Consider the following 21963-nt stretch of genomic DNA (forward strand, 5'->3'; position numbering starts at 1 on the left):
CAAACCTGGGCAAGGCAAGCCCCCTACCCACTGCATTATCTCTTCTGACCCTGTCTTGAGCTGTTTAAGACTAAGTTTTCCCAAGCTTTAGCCTCCCTCACTCCCTTCTCATGAAGGCAACCATGTCAGCTCAGAGAGGTAGGAGGGAGTTAAGAACCAAAGTCAAATATGGGCTACCTGAAGCCTGAGATGGCTTTCTGGATGATTGTCTCTTCAAGACTTTTGTCAAAGACATAAGAAAGAGCAGCAATAGTTGGGCCCCAGGTCATGGTGAAGAGGTCAAGATCGTAGCTTCCAGCAGGCACACGTAGGAATATGCCCTCTGGAGTGGCACCTCGATGAAGCAACACATTCCACACGTAATTCTCCCGTACCCAGCCTGTCTGCTCCTCAGGCATCACAATTTCCTCATTCCTGTCAGGAGGCAAGGGAAGGAGTAGGTGCGGGGTGTGAACTCAACAAAGGACTTTACCATACTGGCCACCCTTTCCTTAAGTATGAGTTCATCCGTCAGTAGGAGGTCATCCATCAGTAGGAGTTCATCCATCAGTAGGAGGTCATCCATCAGTAGGAGGTCATCCATCAGTAGGAGGTCACCCATCAGTAGGAGGTACCCAAAATGCAGCCAGTGGTCTGCTTCCCAACTCCACCACCGCCCACTGCCGCCGGGCCAATCTCAAGGCCCTGTCTCTAAGCGGGGCCTTTCGTTCTACAGAAAGATCTCATTCTTTCTGGGTATGAAAGCATAAACTCTTCTACCTTTTCTGATTTACAGTAAAGAATGAAGTGTCCCATCTTTTGATTCTGACTCGAGTATCAGCCTGCAGCACCCTGTTGGGTTATTATTCCCAGGATGCATCTTGTGAACTAGACAGGAGAACACAGCTGCTTTGGGTCTGAGGAGTAAGGGATGACTGCAGCAGGGGTAGTGGGACCCTGGTTAGAGTATAGAGTACTACAGTATTGTTTCAGCCACCCCCTGCCCCTGCGGTGCCAGGAATAGAGCCCAGGTCTCATGTATGCAGGGTATGTGCTTTACTGCTGAGCCACCCCTTTACGGTTGGATGCAACCGTAAAGCTGGGAAAACAGTATGCATCTCCTTAAGAGAGATGCGACAACACTCTCCACATACTCACTTGATGGCGTTGTACATGTCTTCCAGGATGTCTTGTTCAAAGTCTTTGCCTCCATTCACACCTTTCAGGTTTTTGCGAAACTCCTAGAGGAAGACCAATCAATTTTCCTCTCCCTCTACCACAGTCGTGCTAAAGCCCCACCCAAGGAATGCCTGGATTGTGGTAAATAGGAGCTCGGAAACAGAAAATGAGAGGATGCACCTCCTCACCCCTGCTCCCTTTCTGGATTGGCCAGTCCTCCCCAATTCCCCTGGACAGAAAAGTGTCCACTGGAAACCTCAGGTCCTTCCAGCTGCCTTCGAAGTTGTGCTGCAGGCACATATGCTGCCCGAGCACATGTGTTGCCCGCACCTCCCGTCTTGAGATGTGTAGTTTCATGTTTTCCTGTCTAACGCTGGGATGTGTGCAGGTCTCTCTCTACCTTTGAGAATCCCTCCTCTCTCTCACGCACGCATTACTCTCTCACTTTCCCTCCTTTCCCTTCCTGAAATACCTCCAAATAAAATCTGTTTTACTTAAAAATGAACAAAAACCTAAACAAACAAAAATCCCAAAGCTGTGCTGGGTTGTCTCTGCCGTGGCTTACCTCAAGGGTCATGGGCGCATTCTGTTTGCGAACGTTGTGGTTATGCTGGTCAGTGTTAAGCAAGATGACAGCGTAGGCCAAGGCAAAGCAGGCATCGCTATTGGCAAATGGGGAGCCGTTACAATTCTGAAAAAGCAAAGACCCCACCTGAGTCAATGCCCTTTTCTGGTCAGTTAGACCCTTACTACCAATCCGCTGGTCAAGGCTCGGACAGAGGGGAGATACCAGCAACAACCTCTTGCCAAGTCCCTGAGAGAAGACGGCTTCTCTAAGGAACACTCACCGAGGTGCCCTGTCCTAGTTGTTCTCAGCCTCCTTAGGAGGCAACAAGGTCCTTTGGGGCCACAGAAGCCCTAAAATTAAACTGGGGTGCTGAGATCAGCCCCAAACACTCGACTCACCCTCCAATGCTCTGTGAAGACTTCCAGCAGCCTCTGGATGACCGGCGCTTCCCCGGGCAAGCGAAAGGCTTCTAGGTAGAGGCGCAGGGCTTCGTCCAACCGCAGGCCCTGAAAACTGAAGGTGCTGTGGAGGAGGAAGAACAAAGTTGCTGAAGACGTGTAAGCTGGACATGCTGGGCTCTCTCTTTTTTTTTTTTTCTTTTTTCTTTTTGGGTCACACACAGGGGTTACTCCTGGCTCTGCATTCAGGAATTACTCCTCATGGTGCTCAGGGGACTATATGGGATGCTGGGGATCGAACCCAGGTCGGCTGCGTGCAAGGCAAACGCCCTCCCTGCTGTGCTATCGCTCCAGCCTATGCCGGGCTCTCTGTTACAGTGTCCCCGAGCTTTTCATGCTCAACAGACTTTACATCTCCTGGGTACTTTTTCCTTTTTCTAAGTAAAACAACTTTATTTGAGAAACCAGGGAATGAGAGACAGAGAGATATGAGAGAGAGAACATAGGATTCCCCACAGCGGCAAGCACCTTCATACTCTTCACACTGGGGTACTCTGGCCTGAGTGCACCCTCAGCCCCTGGAATCTAGGCTCTACCGAGCAGCGACTTCCTTACCTCACAAAACTGTCCAACAGGTCAATGTTTTTACGATCACTCACGAACTCGCCAATCATTTTCTTGTCCAGCCGAGGGTTCTCTCGGAGCCACTGGGCTACCTCTGCATTGTCCATTGGGATGGCGAGGAGGCCTTTCTCCTGAAGAAACTGGATTCCCTTCCTTGGCTTCTGGTTGAACTGCTCTGTGCCAGTGATCAGCAGCTGGAGAGAAACAGCAGGTGTGAGAAACCTCCCTATCCATAAACCAAACAAAGCCAGGCTAGAATCCATCATGGGCAATAGGGGGGCACTTAATAGGCTCCTAGGACCAGAACTGGGTCATGCTGGCTTTAGCTTTTCCCAGTCTTCACGACTAGTTTGAATTGGCTGAGGAGCTCCTTTTCATCATCTTCTGGCTGTTCAAGATGCAATAGGACTTCCTCCAACAAGTTGAAAATTAGGGAAAAAAAAGTAGAAAAGAAATTAGCAAGATTTTTTTTCCTTTTGTTCTACTTTACAGCCATCTTTTTTTTTTTTCTTTTTTCTTTTTGGGTCACATCCAGCAGTGCTCAGGAGTTACTCGTGGCTCTGCACTCAGGAATTACTCCTGGCGGTGCTCAGGGGACCATATGATTCCCAGCATATTCCCATGCTGGGAATCGAACCTGGGTTGGCTGCATGCAAGGCAAATGCCCTACCCACTGTGCTATCGCTCCAGCCCCTATAGCCATCTTTGACATTTCTTTACAGCAAGCCTAGCTTGGATTATCCTTCTTTCTTTGGTTTCCTAATTCAGTGTTCTGAGGTTTGAAGGAAAAAAAGAACAATGATAACTCAACTCTCTGTCTACTCAGAGCTCTGCAATCAAGAGCACATATAAACCAGTTATTTAGGCTGGGAACAAGAGAAAGTAAGGGTTGGATGGCAGATGTTCTCTGTGTTAAGAAAGCCAGACAGGGGCTAGAGATATGGCTCAGGTGATACAGCACATGCCTAGGATGTCTGAGGCCCTAAGTTCAATCTCTGGTACCACAAGGACCCTGAGCCTTGCTGGCTCTGAAACCAAACTTTCAGGCCTATATTACAGAGCTGAGTATTACTGGGAGAGGCCCCGGCCCCCAAAGTATGTCTGAGTGTGTCTCCTATTTAAGGGGTAGGGGTGGGGAAAGGCAAGCGAAGAAGCAGTTATTTAAATTTTACCAAATAAAGTACCAGAATAAGTGGCAACTCCCTTTTATTGCACTCATTACCACTAGCTGGAGATGACAAATAACCGTCAGTGACTCACATGAAACTCCTAGGGCTCAGCCAGGCAGTATTTGCTGAGGGCCATGCCTAACTACATGGTTTATTGAGTTTTTTTTTTTTTTTTTTTTTTTTTTTTGCTTTTTGGGTCACACCCAGCAGTGCTCAGGGGCTACTTACTCCTGGCTTTGCACTCAGGAATTGCCCCTGGCAGTGCTTGGGGGACCATATGGGATGCCGGGGACCGAACCCGGGTTAGCCGCGTGCAAGGCAAACACCTTACCCGCTGTGCTATCACTCCGGCCCCTGACTACATGGTTTAGAAGCAGGAGACTGGAGGGTTGCTGAAGTCCCAGGAGGTCTGACTAGCCTTAGGAAGCTGTCCACTGAGGTGACAGTTTCTCCTCATTCTCTAGGCAGAGATCCTAGTAAGGACACCCAGACAGTGGTGGGAAGAAACTGAATTCTGGGGATATCTACATGTACCTTCTTTTTGTTTTTAATTTCAATCAGTTCCCGTGGATCTGGTAGGAGGCAGGAAAATCGAAGTGGCTTCCGGGTAAACTTTTTGTCAGCTAGGAACAGGGGGAAGAAAGGGAAAAAAAAAAACCCATAAGACCTCTTTCACCAGGATGACTTTTGGAAGGCTATTGATATACTATCTTGTGAAGATGCCCCAGAAATTTTCTTGTTCTCATCAATCTTCCACTTCCCATCAATCTTCCACTTCTTCTTTTGTGTGTGTGTGTATTTGTTTTGGGGCCATACTTGGTGATGCTCAGCAGTTACTCCTGGTTCTGCACTCAGGAATTACTCCTGGCTGTGTTCGAGGAACCATTTGGGATACCGGGGATTGAACCTGGGTTGGCCACATGCAAGGCAAATGCCCTGCCCGCTGTACTATCTCTCCAGCCTCTCTTCCACCTCCTTAGAAGACCTAGGTTCCAGAGATCCAACTGGCTTCTAGCCCCCCCTTTGAGTGTGACGCATGGTGATCAGCCAGGGCTCTCTCAAGCACTGTCGTCGAGTATCAGTGTTCCCTTCCCCTCTGCTCCTCACCAAGCCCTCTAGTTGTTGGGACTATGGTCAAGAGGACCCAAAACCCACCTGCAGAATCTCCAGCTTCCTCCAGATCACTGCATCCTGGCTTCCCATGATCTGCTGGCAGCCACCCTCCACCTGGCAGATGCAGGCCTGGGGTGTCAGGTGCCAGGCTTGCAGCTTTCCCATCACTGGCTATTCTCTCAGCTGGGAAAAGGAAAAGATAAACACATGAAGACTTAAGAAGGTAAAGGATGGGAGCTGGAGCTATAGCACAGCGGGTAGGGCGTTTGCCTTGCACGTGGCCGACCCAGGTTCAATTCCCAGCATCCCATATGGTCCCCTGAGCACTGCCAGGAGTGGTTCCTGGGTGCAGAGCCAGGAGTAACCCCTGTGCATTGCCAGGTGTGACCCAAAAAGAAAAAAAAAAAGAAGGTAAAGGATATTAAAGGGATTTAAGGAAATAGAGTGATGGGAGAAGTCAAATCAAGGAGACCCACATGCTACACACAGGCTGCCAGCACTGGACAAACCCAAGCCCAGCAAGTACTTTTTGTCCAGTCAGTCAAATTAGAGTCTATAATTGAACAAAGCGATTGCCCATTTCCCCTCATCTTTTGAAACCTCTATCAAGGAAGAAAGGGATTAGAGTGGGAAGCAGACACTGTGGCTGGGTAAAAGCAGGGTCTGGAGTTTTTAGGAAAAGAAGTCCCATACCCTTTATAATTTTTTCTTTTGGGTCACACCCATAAGGGCTGATGGATCATATAGTGCTGTGGATCAAATCCAGGCTTCTCCCATGCGAAATCTGCCAAAGCTTCAGCTCTTTGAACTATTTCTCCGATCTAATCCCTGTTCTTTCTTTTCCCCCCCATAAAAAGAATTTTATTAAAATAATTTTATAAAAAATTACATGAAGGAGGGGCTGGAGCAACAGCACAGCGAGTCGGGCATTTGCCTTACACGCAGCCGACCCAGGTTCGATTCCCAGCATCCCATATGGTCCCCCGAGCACCGCCAGGAGTAATTCCTGACTGCATGAGTCAGGAGTAACCCCTATGCATCGCCGGCTGTGACCCAAAAAGCAACAAAAAAACAAAGACAAAAACAAAACAAAACAAAAAATTACACAAAGGAATGAAAAAGGAGTAATCTACGAGTTCTGCTAACCTCCCTGCCTGCCTGTGATTCAAACCACCAAAATTTGGAAACACAGAACTGGGAGTGTCCCGGAGAAAAGACATAGAGCAAGAGAAAGGAGTAGAAAGGGCCAAGTATAGAGCCCTGGGCCCCTCAAAGAAAGAAATGTCTCTCACAACTGCTGACTTCTCGGGAGCCTTCTACTGCATCACAGCTGGGTCTGGTTGCCTCTTTCTTCTCCTGCTGGCTAAGGTTACTCATGACTTTGGCCTGGCAATGGCCCTCAGTGCTATCAATCACCGTCAACAGGGCATCCAGGGATAGTAGGTGTGTTGTATAGAGCTGACCAGACACAGGGAAGGCATTCTGGAAAGTGAAAAGATCCAGGAGACTTGAGGTTAGAAAATTTTATACTTTAAACTTCCTGAGTTTAAATTCTGAATTTTGTAACTTTCGCATTGGCCCAAGAAAATGTCTTCTTCCTATTTCCTTCTGTGATATAGTATCCTCACTATTGCTAGAGACTTCCTTAACAATGTTAAACCTTTTCTCAATGCTGGCTGAAGGAATCAATCAGGATGGGAGATGTATGCCGAAAGTAGACAATGGGCCAAGTATGATGACCTCTCAGTGTCTGTGTTGCAAGTCATAATGCCCCAAAGTAGAGAGTATGGGGAATATTGTCTGCCATGGAGGCAGGGGGAGGGTGGGAAAGGGGGGGCGTATACCGGGGATATTGGTGGTGAGGAATGTGCACTGGTGGAGGGATGGGTGTTCGATCAATGAGTGATTGTAACCCAAAAATGAAAGACTGTAACTATCTCACAGTGATTCAATAAAATAAACAAAAACAAAAATAAAACAAACAAAAAACCAAAGCCTTTTCTCTATAGGCAGTTGAGAACTTAGTACCTTGGACAGCAGCTTGGTAAGTTCTTCGAAGAGGTTGGAACAGTAGTAATCACAATCATAATTGATGTAAAGTTCTGTGACAAAACTGGGAATATGCCAGAGCTGCACAATGGCCTCCAGCGCCATCTCCTTCATCTCATAAGGCATCTTGGGGTTTTCCACAGTGATGATCTCCATGAGTTTTTTGATGTACATCTGGCAATAAAACAGTAATTATGATTTGGTTACGGAAAGGACTGAAGAGTGTGTTATGATGTACTCAAGTTTGTATCCACAGACAGTCAAGATTGATGGCAGAGGAATAGAAACAAGATGGCCAAATTCAATAGAAACTTGATTTGAGGACAGAGAAGGTTAGGGAAGCTGTGGTACGAGGTACCCTTAATTAGAGTGCCTGGGAAAGATGAAAAACCTTTTCTTATATATCTTAACTAGGAGGATGAGTAAGCACTTTGCATTGGGTTTAAGACATGCAAGATGGTACAATAAAGGAGTTGAGAAGAGCAGAAAGTTTGAGAGGAGAATCTTCTGCATATCCTGAGCCCATTTCTGGGGTTGTTCTTTTTTCTAAGCTCACCTATCTATTCTCCTATCCCTCTATGGCTTTATCAATAGCAAACAGCAAAATTGGACAGTAAAAATACTGAACAGGAAGCAGAAGTGCAGTCAAGACTCATGCTAAGATATACTAAAGGTATTCCATCCCTTAAATCAATCCTCCTTTGGCCCCATGTTGGCACAGAAAGCTTGATTCCATACCTCATGCTTGATCAAAAATAGACGGCCTGGCCCTCTTTGTCCTCTCTTAGTAATCTAATCCAATTCTATATATATGTATTCTATATATGTATTCTATGTGTGTGTGTGTGTGTGTGTGTGTGTGTGTGTGTGTGTGTACTAGGCTGAGGGTCCCTAGGGCTAGTTCTCAGCAAACTAGGTCAGATGGTTCAATGCCAGAGTTTTGTATTGTGGTGCTGATGGAGGGCAGTGGTGCTAGGGCCTATCAGGGCATTCTGGCAGTGCTCAGGGGCTTACATAGCGCTGGGAGTTAAATCCAAGGACTTGGGTAAGCAACGTAAATGCCCAACCTCTGAGCTTTCTCTTCAGCCCATCAAATTCCTTCTATGCAATTCAGTGGGAAAGTCGGCTTGGCCTGCTGAGCAGAGACTAGTTCCTACTCACGGCGAAGTTAGTTGCCACTCCTTTTACTTCGTGTTCTTCTACCTTGTAGACAGTTTTCTCTGGGTAACACTGAATTTCTCCACCAAAGAGGCCAGTCACTGAATCAAGCCAGGGAGGCGGTAAACACTCTCCTACAGAAACCCCTGCACCCCACCTCTGCAGCACAGAAGAGCTGGCCCTGCTGAAGATGCCACATATTTCCCTTTTCCTTCCCACTTCTTTCAAGGTCAAGAAACTCACCTCCAGCTGGAATTTAAGATGCTCCCTCATGCTTTCAAAGAGCAGGAAGCACACACGCAGGGAAGCAGCATAAAGATTCACTCGTTCCACGCTGAGAAGCTGGAGATCAGAGAGGAGAGGCCATTAGTTTTCTGAACCTGACTCAGTCCAGAGAAAAAGCAGGAGAAAGCTGGGTGAAGCGCCACTCAAGTCCTCCAGGGATCCCAGTGAGCCATTCCTCTACATTCCTGTATTTCCCCTTGGTTCTTTGTCCCTGGGGATTTCATCATCATCTTCTTCTTCTTCTTCTTCTTCTTTTGGGGGGTGGGTGGGTGGGACAAACCTGACAGTGTTCAAGAAACAGGGTAAGGCAAGCCCTTATCCCTGCACTATCTCTCCACCCTGCCCTGGGGACTACTGAACTGTGTATACTGATCAGATTTAGGGGTCCTTTCCTGGCTCTTCTAATCTTCAAGAGAATCAGATATGCCTCCCAGTGCTCTTCAGGCCCAGAGAACCTGAAAAATAGCACCGAGTCTCTCTGACAGTCCAGTCCTACCTCGAATAAATGGCGGCACATCTCATCCTTGACAAGGCCCAGGAGGGTTTGGCAGTGGGCTACAGGGGCTGACTCAAGAGCCACTGTCAGCAAATGCAGTCCCATGTGAATCATGACCTCTGAGTTGTGGCGGTCGTGCGGATTGGTGAGGGAGATGAGGAAGCGGAAGAGCTCTCGAATACAGGGAAGACCATAGGGGACCAAAGCTGTACCTGGGGAAGGTCAAGAGGGAAACAGTGATGCTGAGAAACAGTTGGCTTGATGGCGTGGACTAGCTGCCCTTGCAATTCCAGGTGACTCTCTTCAAGGATAAAAAAATTATGATTTTGTCTCGCAAGCAACACTTCGGGGGCCCAGGGGGCCAGTCATGGCGAAACTTGACCAACCAGATGGTTTGATACTCAGGTAAAAGATGTGGTACTGCTTGACCCTGCATTCCTGGGGACTACCAGGGCCACCAAAGTGGTGCATTGGGGCCACCATGGCCAGCTTGATGATGCCTGGGGGAATTCTAGGTCTATAAGTGGTGCATCGGGGATGCATGCCATGCCACTGACAGAGTTCTGCACATATAAAGCTTGAATGCCCTGGACCCCTGTTCTATCTCCCCAGCCTTGTGGTTATTGATTTTTTTTAAATAAAAGAAAATTAGATTCATTTACTGGAGGGAATCAGTATTAACCCTACCTTTCCATTAAAAATCCCCAGCTTTCTCTTTCCCCTCTCACTTGCTATTGTGCACCAAATTCCCTCTCTTCACGTGAGGAAAGGCTTCATCCACACCAACAGTCCTCTAACTTGAGGACTTGATGGCCTCTCACTTACACCAGCAGAAACCTTGCGTCCGGGAGGGAAGGGGGAGATGAGTGGCCCAACCTGCCAGGAGTACCCACCTTCCTTCTGGGAGGACTGTGTGAAGCGAACGCCCCGAGGGTTGACGTAATCCATGTCGTGGACAGAGGCAGAGTCAGAGTGATCTGTCGGGGACGAGCACTCCTCTAACACCTCAGGGATGGATTCCACGGATGTTGACTGGGCCTGCTCCACATGTGTCCTTTCCTGCTATGACCAACAGCAGGGTGATATAGGAAGAGGGATGATGCACAAGCAACTTGGACCTTAGTCCTCAGAAACTCTGTCCTCCAGTGGCTCTAATGGTTGGCAGTGCAGGGCCAGCCCAGTGGGCTCTGAATCAATGCGAGATGGCTCTGGGCATGAGCAGGATGAAGGACTTGGAAAACATCTCCAGAAACATCACAGACCTCGATGACCTAGTGAACTAGAATGCTGGAGACAGCAGGGGCCCTCGTAGCCTGGGGGTTCAGAACACTGCGTTGCAGGAAGAGCCTTAGCCAGCTCCCCCACCATGTATGCATACACTGCGAGGTCCCACGAGCTCCTCCTCACAGTGAGCCATGCTGTGGGTTTTCTAGGTCACATAGCTAATTCTGGGAACCAGGGATTAACTCCTTTACCCCAACCTTCATTCGCGCTAAGGAGGGCAGGGGTAAAGGATCCAGTCAGCTGCCACAGTGGGAGATTTGAGAAGGCCCTTTAGGAGGCAAAGGCGTACCTGCAGGTCAGGCTGCTCGGCAGCCCCGAGCTCACTGCCGCCAGGCCCTGCCGCTGAGCTGTGTCCTGGAGAGCCGGGCTGCTCCAGGTCAGTAAGGTCCTCCTTGGAGGTGGTCTGGGAGGAGAACTCTAGGCCACTGTCTGTACAGGGGCTGACCACTGCTGAGGCAGCTTCTGAACTTGCAGAAGAGACGGACGTGGTCACATCAATGAAGGGCATGCCGCCTGCCAAGGAAAGTGAGGTTTTCAGAGAGACTGTTGCAACCACTCCGGCCATCGGCCAGGAAGGGAGGCTCTAGTGGCTAGGGCCGTAGACTCTTCTCTGCCTGGCCCGTTCTCTAAAGTAGTCAGGATTCCTCTGCAAGGAGAAAACCCCTAAAGCACGAGAGTTGCTCGAGACTTCCTTTGTTCCGACTTGGAATTTTCTCTTTTCGCTCTCAGCAGAAAGACCAAAGCCCCCACATAGGTGGGGTCTTAATGTCAAGGTACCTCCAAGAGGAAGGGCCCTTTCTCTATTCCGATGAGAGATAAAGCTGTCCAGGTCACAGATAAAGCTGTCCAGGTCACTTACCGGTGAGATTAGAGGGGGTGGTGTTTCCATTGGCGGGAGGCTGCTCTGAACCTGGTGTACCTTTGGTCACATGGCGTGGGGGCCGGGGAGATCTCTTCTGTTTCTTCCACTTGGATGCATCACTCATGCCCCCTGCTCTCATTTTCAGCTGAAAACATCACATGTCATTAGCACTGGTATAAGCTAAGACTCTAGCCCTAGAAATCTCCCTTCTTTTAGTTCTACTAGTCCCTCGAAAATAGCCTATCCCCCACATCCAGGCCAAAGGAACAATCTAGACTCACTGGAACATACTTCTACTCCTAAACTGGCTTCTAGGCTCACCACTTTGTAGGTCAGCCTGGTCACCTCCACATGGATGGTGACATTCTCCTTTCAGGCTGGTCATTATCAGGACCAACCTTTACATCTAATTCTGCTTTCCTGAGTCTTGGGTGGTAATCCTGAGGCCTGCAGCTGGCTCCCGACCCTCTGAGAGAAAGGATAAGGGCAGAGGATCCTGATCTGGACAGCCTCCTAGTCCTAGTTCTTACCAAATATGAAAACCTCCCTTCTTTCCAGCCACTCCGGAGCTACTGTAGCTTGTGAAGAGCGCGAGATCACAAACATCCCTTACTCTCTAGAATTTCTGAATAAAATCGGTCAAAGACTTATTCCTTAGTTAAACTGAGTAAGGAATGATATTCCAGCTAATTTATGGAGTTTAAGGAAGGAGGGTCATGTCATGCTGCTTTGCTGCTCCCAATTTTGGTCAATGGGCCCTAATGTCCTTCTCAGTATTGATCTGCCTAGATGCTCCTCCCATTCCTCTCTAGCTTCTTTTTAATCACACAAGAAATATTTGTTAACTATTCTAAAATAAATCTTTGTTTTTTGTTTGTATTTTTGCTTTTTGGGCCATACCCGGTGATGCTCAAGGGTTACTCCTGGCTCTGTACTCAGAAATCATCCTGGCAGTGCTCAGGGGACCATGTGAGATGCCAAGGATCAAACCCGGGTTGGCAGCGGGCAAGGCAAATGCCCTCCTCCCTGCTGTACTATTGTTCCGGCCCACTAAGTATGCATTTTTCACACCTTATGTTCATAGCTACTTTATTTAGGGACACTTTTGTTTTTCTAATCCTGATGCATTCTAAGAAGAGTTTGAACCCAATTCCTCTAGAGTCATACTAAACTAATGAGTCCACTTCTGGATTGGACAATGACACTTCTCTTCCAGTGGCTTTTAAGAGAGCCCTCAAGAGAGGCCGGAGTGATAGCACAGCAGATAAGGCAGGAGCAGAAACACCTTTTCTCCCTGCCTCTCTCTAAAAGCACAATATACTCAGATTATCACTGGCCTGTTCAATTCCTGCTAATATTTGGGGGATAAAGCCCTTTCCTCAAGTTTCCCCAATTCCTCTAGAATTACGGTAACCCCTGATTACGTTGCTTTGAGACATGTAATTCTTCCTTCTCTACTCACAGCTCCATCCCTGAGAGGCCCGAGAGCTGAGCTGGTCCCCCAGCTCTTAGTAACAGAGCAACAGCCTCTCCACGACACTTTCTCCATCTCCAAATGCCTAAAGTGGAGCTTCACAGGCCCTGAGCACTGTGGCTAAGGAGGAACCAGGATATTTTCTCAAGGAACCACCTGAAGCATGTTTGGTTCAAGTTCAAAGTTAAAAAAGAAAAAACAAAAATGTGGTAAGAGTAAGCCAAATCTGCAGCTGGCTAAGAAGTCCAAGAGACCAGTGAGCAAAAACAAGAACCTTCTATCTTTGTCACTGAGCTCCATTAAGTACAAACATTTGGATACACCTGGGAGCTATCTCTTCCTTTCTGAAACACCCTTCCTCTTCAGGGAGCAGAATCAATCTTTACAAACCGTTTTCCTTCTCTGTCCTCTGCAAAGCTAGCCCCAACCTCTGCAATCACTTCAGGAATCTCTGCCTCCTGGCTGGGGTAGGGACCAACAGTCTGCCAGTTCTTACAATTCTTACACATCTCAGCCCTTAAAAGGCTTAAACAAGGGGCTGGAGAGAGAGCACTGCGGGTGGGGTGCTTTCCTTGGCAGCCCATATGATCCCCTGAGGCTGCCAGGAGTGATCCCTGAGCACTGAGGGATGGGACCTAAACAAACAAACAAAAATTATATAGACTTTCTACTTAAGGGTACCCCATGCCCCACCTCCCTACTGTTCCTCAAATAAAGTTTCTACAGGAGGAAAAAGCATAAATAGTTGTGTTCTCGGGCCCAAGGGGAGAGGGAGCAGTAGGTTTCATGGAATCATACACCATACTTTCCATAAAACTCTACATTTCAAACAAAAAGTATTAGGAAAGGGCAGGTTCTAGACTAAAAACCATGACAAAATGCTGGGTTATCCACTAAGTAAAGCTTCAGCTCTGAAGCTAGGTAAGCACAAATGAAATCTGAGGCCCTCAGAGTCCATAGTCAGCCTATGGACTAGCTAGTTGGGTACGTAAGATACAAACACAGACTTATTCTCTTATCTTTAATAACTTGGATGTCCACAACCACGCCTCCAGCATGCAATTCCTATGATATTCTAGGCAGACCATACCTCCGTCTCTTGCTCTTCTTTCTAAGGCAGGATTATGGAAGTCTTTACCTTGGATCCCTCCCTGGTGCCCACGTACAACTTGATATTTAATGGACAGAGGGTATCTTGCAGATTTCAAAGTCCTCCCAGTATCCTGGACTATTCTGGAATCTGGCTCCTTCCCAACCATCTGGAGTCCTCTGTGCTCCTTGGAATGACCTCTTTAATGGGAACCAAGAAAAGGGAAAAAAAGACCCCAACTAGACGGATCAGCCTTACCCTCAAACCCAGCCTAATTTCCCAGACAGAGTGGAGACTATGCTTAGAATTCCCTATGCCAGCTCTGACGCAGGGAGAGGTGGAAGAGGGAATGGGGGCTGTCTGGAAGTCCCTTATGGTTCCCTTGGAAATGGCAGATACTAAACCTCCCCACAAGATGTCAGTAAGACTCAGGCTCTCAACCTAGTTTCACTGCATGATATGCCACCAGTTTAAGGCTTCCTTCTGCCTCCAGCCAGCTGGATGCCCTAGAGTGCCCAACACCGCAAAGCTAACAACACATGCCACTGTTCCAAAGTGGAGCTGTGTTACTAGGCAGGGGCAAGTCATGCTCTCCACAATGGAAACAGGACCCAGCTGTTACATATATGAAAAACAACGACAACACTTAAATAAATTAAAAGGGGGAAAAGAGAGGGAGAGGGAAAGAGACCTTGAGGTTCTTAAAGAGTAGTACCCTCTCTAACTGGTTCAGGGCTTTGGTCTGCTCCCCACTAAGCTCCAGTTTGTTGAGGAGACATGGAGAAATCTGTGAAAGACAGGCAAACGAATGATTTACACAGAGTGAAATAAACTCAGACAACGCCAACAGGGCACAGGGCAGGAATGGGGATGGATGGCAGGGGAGAAGGGAAGATCAGGTGCATGCACCAAGCAGCCAAGGGACATCTCCATGGGCAGAACCTCTCAGGGCTGCCAGCAGAATCCTCGGCATAGGCCTGCGAAGTCCAGGGTTTCTGTTCAACACAAGGAGTCTTTCTCCCAACCACTATTCTTGAGTAATTTGAAAACCTGATCTGAGGTCAGATTTGAGTTTTTTTGTTTGTTTCATCTTTAGATTTGGGTCATACCCAGAGGTGCTCACGGCTTACTCCTGGCTCTGTGCTCAGGGATCACTCCTGGTGGAGCTGGGGGACTATATGGGGTGTTGGAGATCAAACCCGGGCTGGCTGTGTACAAGGCCAAAGCTCTACCCGCTGTTCTATTGCTACGGCCCGATTTGTCTCTTCAGACACCAAGCATGAACCCAGTTTAATCCAGCCGACAGTAGGATTTGGGGCACAGCCTCTCTTGGCCTTGAACCTGCAGGCAAGTTTGGTCCCTGAAGGGAATGGAAGGACTTGCTCCTTTATCAACCTATAATTTTAGCCCTGATGGACCTCATCCAGTTTCCATGAAGGACTAATTTACTCTTATGTGACAGGTCAACAAAGATAGGGCAGAAAGGAAAGGCTGGGGAAGGAGAGATATTTGGGAAAGAACAAATTTCTCACTAAAGGACTGACTAGCTATTTCTAGGTTCCAAGCCGACCTGTCTTGGCTAAAAGCATGTTTTTGCTAAGGAAGGGTATCCAGGAAAAGCCATGTAACACTGAAGTTGGGAGAGTAAGATTTGGATAAGAGACAGCAGGCCATACCTTCTTCATGTTGGTCCCCACATAGTTCTTGGGCTCTTCTTTAAACTGAGGTAACCTATAAAACAGACAATCTCATGTCACTAGGGATAATAACAAATATCTCCCTCTAAGCCAGCAGATGCGCTATCAAGCAAAGATGCTCTAAGGCAGAGCAAGCCTTATCTCTTAGGAAAACTAGGAAGGAAAGTAAGCCAATTTCACCCTCTTGACAGCTTTAACAAAAAGTAACAGGAATAAGAAGCCAACGGTATTTTTTCAAAAATAAGGCTATCATCAAGGCAAGTTACCCTCTTAGTATGGAAGCTCTTTGTACTTTTCTTTTCTTGCTGAGGATTGAATCCAGGACTTCATTCTCTACTGCTAGTAGAACTAGCACAAGTTCTCTATTGCTGAGTTACAGTCCCAGCCCTAACTCTTTTCATCCTGAAACTGACTGCTTCTTGCTTGTGTTCACTTAGCAAGTATTGTTGCAAGCCAAGTGATAGGAAGAGAGCAGTCTTTCAAAACCCTGGGAGACTGGGCATAGAGTGAAAGTAAAAACTTTTTTTTTCCCCCCTTTTTGGGTCACACCCGGTGATGCACAGGGGTTACTCCTGGCTCATGCACTCAGGAATTACTCCTGGCGGTGCTCAGGGGACTATATGGGATGCGGAAATCGAACTCAGGTCGGCTTCGTACAAGGCAAACACCCTACCCACAGTGCTATCGCTCCAGCCCATGAAAATAAAAGTTTAAAAAATTCGAAAACAGTGAATTTGAGCATGAGGATTAAGAAATGTTGCAGTAAAAAAAAAATGTTGCAGTAAGGTCCAGGGGCAGATCTAGTCTATAGATGAAGAGGATTATTTATAGACCTGAAAAAGCAGGAAAAAAATACAAGGATAATAATAACAACAATAATAATAATAATAATAATAATAATATTTTGGTGGGAGGATTGGGAGCCACACCTGGCAATATTCAGGGCTTATTCATGGCTCTGCATTCAGAAATCACTCCTGGCACTGCTCAGAGGACCACATGGGATGCTGGGGATTAAACACAGGTTGGTGGCACACAAGGCAAGCATCCTACCCACTGTACTATCACTCCGGCCCCAGGAAGCTGTTTCTTAAAATAGACTTACAGCAATTTTAAGTTCACAGTAAAACTGAGCAGAAGGTACATTGATTTCTCACAGAACCTAGGCCTACATATATGCAGAGCCTGTTCCGTCACCAATATCCCCTGGGGAAGATCTTAAAGCTCTCACTGCCTTCCCTCTTCTTTAAATTAATGCTATTGAAAGGAAGTGTTTTGCCTCCCCCCACCCCAATTGAGGGTTTTTGACAAGGGTAAATAATAAAAGGTTGGGAGGGGTGTGGCTTAGCAGTAAGTCTTGGTTTGAGACTAAGGGGTGATGCGGATCCCACACTTTCAGTGCTAAAGTTGGTACAGTCCAGGTAAAACATCACTATCACCAACCCTCGCCTGGATGGTTCCTCACAGAACGCAGGTTGAGCCTTGGGGGCTCGGCAACCTGCTCCAGGCTCCCCTGTGCGTGACTTCCTCCCTGGGTTCCCTGTCCCAGCTGCTACCTGTACAGAAACAGACACAAGTCTGGGAAGCAAAACAAGGTCTGGCAGCCTATATCAAATAACCCTTTGCCTTCCCCCGCCCCTCCGGCCCCCAAGGCCAAGCCAGCTGCCTTCTCCTTCTCCCTAGCTTGGTTACCCTGCGCCCAGAGAACTACCCCCAACCATAATCCCAGTGGCCTTCGGTGTGGCTGTGGGGTTGGCCAGGTCCCTGAAGTGGCTGTGTGGAAGCCGACAAGCTCAAGAGGCCCGGGCAGCAGGGCTGAAGCAAACAGCAGCAGGTTTACCTTGTGAAGAGCAGCTGCACCATGTCCACGAGAGTGTGCTCTGCGGATTTTCTCAATAACTCTGCACAGGCAAAAACAAATAACACAGGTGTCATTACTTGCCGCGCTATTATCAGGAGGCTTCTCAGAGCAGACTCCCCTCCAAACCTTGTTTACCAAGGATTATGCCAAACTTATTAAAACCAGCTCCAGCTCAGCCTGACAGAAGTAACTTTACTGGTCCACTAGATGGCACTACTGAGTCAGAGAAAAAGGGGGTGCAATGATGTGCTGGGCGGGTTTGCAAACTGGTGTTAATTCCAGAAACTGCCCCCTCTCCCCGGGAGATTTGGTGCCTGGGCTGAGTCAGTCTGGGATTTATCCCAACACCTCCTGCTCTGGCACAACAGGTTAAAGTCTCTATTCCAGCAGCACAACGAGTCAAATACCAAGGTGTCTATTTCCCCATGGCTCCACAGAGGAAATATGATGGAGAAGCCCTGAGTTTTCTTCCTGGGGTCCAGAAATAGCACTCTTCACGCATTCTGGCTCCCCAAATGGTGAAGGGCCCCAAATTAATCACCCACCACTGAGCCTCATTTCAAAGCAGATCCGGAAGCAGGACTGCATGATCTCACACACAGATTCATTGGTTAGATGTGCACCCACAGGGGTCAGCAACAAAGTTCGCAGAACCTATCAGGAGAGAAAGAGATTACTGGGCTAAACACGGCAGGATGGGTGAAAAGGGGACCACCCTCTACTCTCTCCTACCAGAGGAAAGAGAAGTCTCCTGTTCTCTAAGGACCCAGGTTTCTGAATGGGGGCACTCAGGGTCTGAAAGCGTAGCAATACCTCTCCCCAGTTTGGGGGGGGGGGGGATTGGACCTCCGAGGAGTTTGTCTTTGGATCCATGTCTCCACTTTGTACAACTTAGTTTAGAACTCAGTCCTTGCCCACAAACCCAACAGATGGACAGCACAGATTCACTCTGCTAGAGAGACACATGTATCAAGGGTTTCTGGTATCTGATATCAATTTATTTAGAGCTTTTAATTATTTTTCATAAAAAATAAAAGCTTTTACTTTGGGTATCTGAGAAGCTTGTTTGGAAACAAAGTAGCTCCCTAAGCCCCTGTGGAGTCAAAACACAGCTTTACCCTGAGGGCAGGCAGGGTAAGTGGAGCTGGTGGCACCAGCCCCTGGCCATTAGCCTAATTGCTCTTCCCCTCCATTTACCTGAAGGATTTTCATCAGGACAACCTCATCGCTGGCAGGATCTGTGCCTACAAAACGGGCATGGGTGACAGCATCTGCCATGTTCTCCATCCCCTCTGCTGTGCCTTCATGAGTGGGATCTGCTCCGGCAAAAAAGGGAGACTAAATGATGTGGGAAAGAGAGAAAAGGCGAGACATCCTGTCTAGAAATTGCTTTGCTAAAACTATGCTTTTCTGTTCATCAATTCCCTAACTTTGGCTCCTTGAATTATCTGAGAATTTGTTAGTTACAACTGGCTTTAATGGGCATCTCAGCACAAACTCTACTTGTGTAAAATAGTGACTCTCGAGGTCAAGCAGATAAGAAAATCACCCAGAGAGTTGGCTAAAAATATAAAACTGCTGTAGCCACTGCCAGACTTCTTCGTAGGGCTAGAGTGGGGCATGCAGTTTGCATTTTGAGGGGGCAAGCATACCCAGTGGTGCTCAGGGCTTACTCCTGGCTCTGTACTCAGAGATTGCTCCATTTGGGGGATCTCATGGGGTGCTGGGGATTGAACCTGGGTTGGCCTCGTGCAAGGCAAGTACCTTACTTGCTACAGCAAGTACTATCCATCTTTCCCCCGATTATTTGCATTCCTAACAGGATTTCGGTGAAGTTACTGATGCTGGTCAGGGAACCACACTTTGGAATCACCGGAGTAGAGCTACTCACGTCACAGTGAGGGAGCAGGGAAATAAGTTTCTGCGGGGCTGCCACAGAGAGAGTAAAGCTGGCAGGGTGCTTGCCTTGCACACGACCGACCTGGGTTCGATCCCTGGCACCCTACAGGGTCCTTGGAGCACCACCAGGAATGCTATCTGAGTGCAGAATCAGGAGTAAGCCTTGAGTACTGCTGGGTGTGACCAAAAAAAAAAAAGTTTTGAGTTCAGAGCAGAGTTCTTGGCCCAAAGAAGATCAGAGCTTCAAATGACTAAGAGCTTGCACCCATTCTCTTTCTGGTTGATTTTAGAATTTGCATCTTTTGGTGTATCTGAAGTAGAGGAGTAGGGGTAAGGAACAGACAGGTCCCACTGCCAGTACTCATTTCTGGGTGCCCCACTGCAGCAAGTCAGAGAATTCTTTCTGCTTCACTTTCATTCTTATTTAAAATAATGATACAGAACAAGAATCCTTTCAACCAGCTTAACTAAAGAGGCACTAGGAAGGGTGAGAGTAAGAGCATGGCAGGTAGGGGTAGCAGCGCTTGCTTTGCACGATCGAGGCTCAATCTCCTGCAACCCATATGGTCCCCCAAGCTGTGTCAGGAGTAATTCCTGAGTGCAGAGCCAGGAGTAAACCCTGAGCACTGCCAGGTATACCGCCCCTCTCCCACCCAACTCCCCAATAAAAACAAACAAGCAAATAAAAAAGAGGTATTAGGAGAGAAAGAGATCTAAACAATGCTGGAGGTTGTCTAATTGGGCAATAAAAGGAGGGAGAATTTCACCCAAAAAAAGAAAAGAGAGGAGTAGCCAGATGTTGGATAGCCAGCACGAGGCTGGACTGTAATACAAATGCTACCAAGGGAAGGAAAATGCTGATTCATGTGGTAAATGCCACAAGCAAAATAAGTAGGTTCCATCAAGGTCTACAAAGGTCCTGGACCTCTGTTTTTGAGAGTTGCTGGAATGTTCTTAAAAGGGGAGCAATAACTAGGATAAAAGGCAGGTAAGTGGGGCCAAGAGAGACAGTTCAAAGGGTCAAAGAGCTGAGCAGTTTAGATCCTTAACTCTGCACGGTCTCCCAAGCACTGCTAGATGTGGCCCCCAAACCCAAAAAGAGGAAGGGTCATAATGATGTGCTTAAAAAAATCTTTTTAGCCACACCCACTGGTGCTCAAGGATCACTCCTGGAGGGCCCGGGGGACCATATGCAGTGCCTGGGATGGAACCAGGGTCAGACACAGGCAAGGTAAGCACCCTTCCACTGTATTATCACTCTGGCCTCAGATAACGTTTCTTCCCCTACCTAGTTAAGTGGCGGGAGTGAGAAGACAGTAATTTTCTCTTTTCTATCACTTAAATTTAGCAAATTTCCTGGCCTAAAAGGCTCGAGAGATGGCTGAGAAACCAGAACCTTTCTCTTTTCTTTGCAGTGCCAGGGATGCAAGGCAAGTGCTTTGCCTCTGAACGACCTCCTCCAGCCTGCAACCAGAGCATTTCTCTTACAACAGTGAGCCAGACTTGTCAAGCGGTTTGCACTTGTTTTCTTTCTCTTCCATTCTGGTTAGTTTCTGACATCTAGAAAGATCTTTTCCCTAACTACTCACCATGAGGACTGGCCACTTGGAAGGTCATGGAGGAGTTGAGGAAAGGAGATAGCTCAAAGGGCTGGAGTGTCCGCTTTGCCTGCTGGAGCCCTGAGTTTGATCCTCAGCACTGCCTGGCCCCCTGAGCAGCATCGGGGAGCAATCTCTGAGCACCGCCAGGTGTGGGCCAAAACAAAAAGGGTCATGAAGCAGAAAGCCCATTTCCTGATGATAATTTACTGAAGGGAATGACCCTGCTCCTTTGGGGGGGGGGCAACCACATGCCCAGGGGTGCTTGGGAGTCGCTCCCGGTAGTGCTGAGACCTTGCAGTGTCAGGGATTAAACCAGTGTGCAAAGCATTAGCTCTGCCCATACAGCGCTCTCTGGCCTCCAGCTGCTTCTGTCTTTGCAACTCCCTGTCTTCTCACCAAAACAGAAACCCCTACGCTGTCTCTCAGCCTTGCCTGCTAGTCCTTATCCTGACTTGCAAGGCCTCTTTTCTTGCACAGGACATCTAGATCTTTTTTGATTTTTGTGGAAGCTCAGTGATCCCATATCAAAAATCAAGATCTCAGTCTTGATTTCCTTTCAAAAACTTTCCTTCCTTTCAGTAATCTCCCCTGTAGAAAATAGTCTAAGCTCTCAGATCTTTTTGTTGTTCTTATCATCTGAGTTTGAATGAAATAGCATTTTTAATTTTCTAAAAGGCAGGTAGAAGTGATTGGTTTCTAAGACCATAGGTAGTGCCTGCCAGCAAACCGGGCAATCAGATGCACAAATCTTCAGTGTGGCAGCTGTGTGAGGCCCAACAAGAAACCAAGGGTCATATGATAGAGGAGTTGGGGGGGGGGGCTTACTCTAGAATGATATCCAAAACAAAAGGCGGCTGGACCTGGGCTCAGGTAGTGGCCCCCTTCACTCCGAGTTTCCTCCTTTGCTGGCCCCTCTGCAGCGCAGAGTGCAGGGAAGTGCGCCAGCCTCATCTCCTTTAACTTCAACTTTCGCATATGCTTCCTGCCCCTTTTCTCATGGCCACTGCAATCACCACCTCCAGCATTCTCTTTTCCCACCACAGGAAACTCCAATGACCAGCTGGGCTGAAGTCTCCAATGACCAGCTTGTGTGCCAAGTTCAGGAAGGGGAGAAAGGAACTCTGACGAGAGCAGCGGGAACAGGGCAGCTGTAGAGGCCGCGGAGAGAGACAACCTG

General features: G+C 47.9%; 1 protein-coding gene across 7 annotated transcripts in view; it reads right to left on the bottom strand.

Annotated features, from left to right (window-relative positions):
* The window catches only part of GBF1 (golgi brefeldin A resistant guanine nucleotide exchange factor 1), a 136686-nt gene that overhangs the window by 12344 nt on the left and 102379 nt on the right, over positions 1-21963 (bottom strand). For 5 of the 7 annotated variants that reach the window (XM_055118784.1, XM_055118781.1, XM_055118782.1 and 2 more), the window contains 18 exons: positions 18484-18602; positions 17832-17940; positions 17266-17326; positions 15405-15459; positions 11162-11309; positions 10592-10815; positions 9912-10080; positions 9019-9230; positions 8481-8579; positions 7059-7253; positions 6323-6512; positions 5073-5213; positions 4452-4540; positions 2740-2942; positions 2125-2248; positions 1724-1849; positions 1138-1220; positions 178-414 (listed from right to left, as the gene is read on the bottom strand). In XM_055118784.1, the coding sequence (XP_054974759.1) occupies positions 178-414; positions 1138-1220; positions 1724-1849; positions 2125-2248; positions 2740-2942; positions 4452-4540; positions 5073-5213; positions 6323-6512; positions 7059-7253; positions 8481-8579; positions 9019-9230; positions 9912-10080; positions 10592-10815; positions 11162-11309; positions 15405-15459; positions 17266-17326; positions 17832-17940; positions 18484-18602 (2584 nt within the window). The remainder of the gene's footprint in view (positions 1-177; positions 415-1137; positions 1221-1723; positions 1850-2124; positions 2249-2739; positions 2943-4451; positions 4541-5072; positions 5214-6322; positions 6513-7058; positions 7254-8480; positions 8580-9018; positions 9231-9911; positions 10081-10591; positions 10816-11161; positions 11310-15404; positions 15460-17265; positions 17327-17831; positions 17941-18483; positions 18603-21963) is intronic. The other 2 variants (XM_055118785.1, XM_055118783.1) reach the window with 1 other exon arrangement.

This window comes from Sorex araneus, chromosome 11 (genome assembly GCF_027595985.1).
Source record: "Sorex araneus isolate mSorAra2 chromosome 11, mSorAra2.pri, whole genome shotgun sequence".
Taxonomy (NCBI): Eukaryota; Metazoa; Chordata; class Mammalia; order Eulipotyphla; family Soricidae; genus Sorex; species Sorex araneus.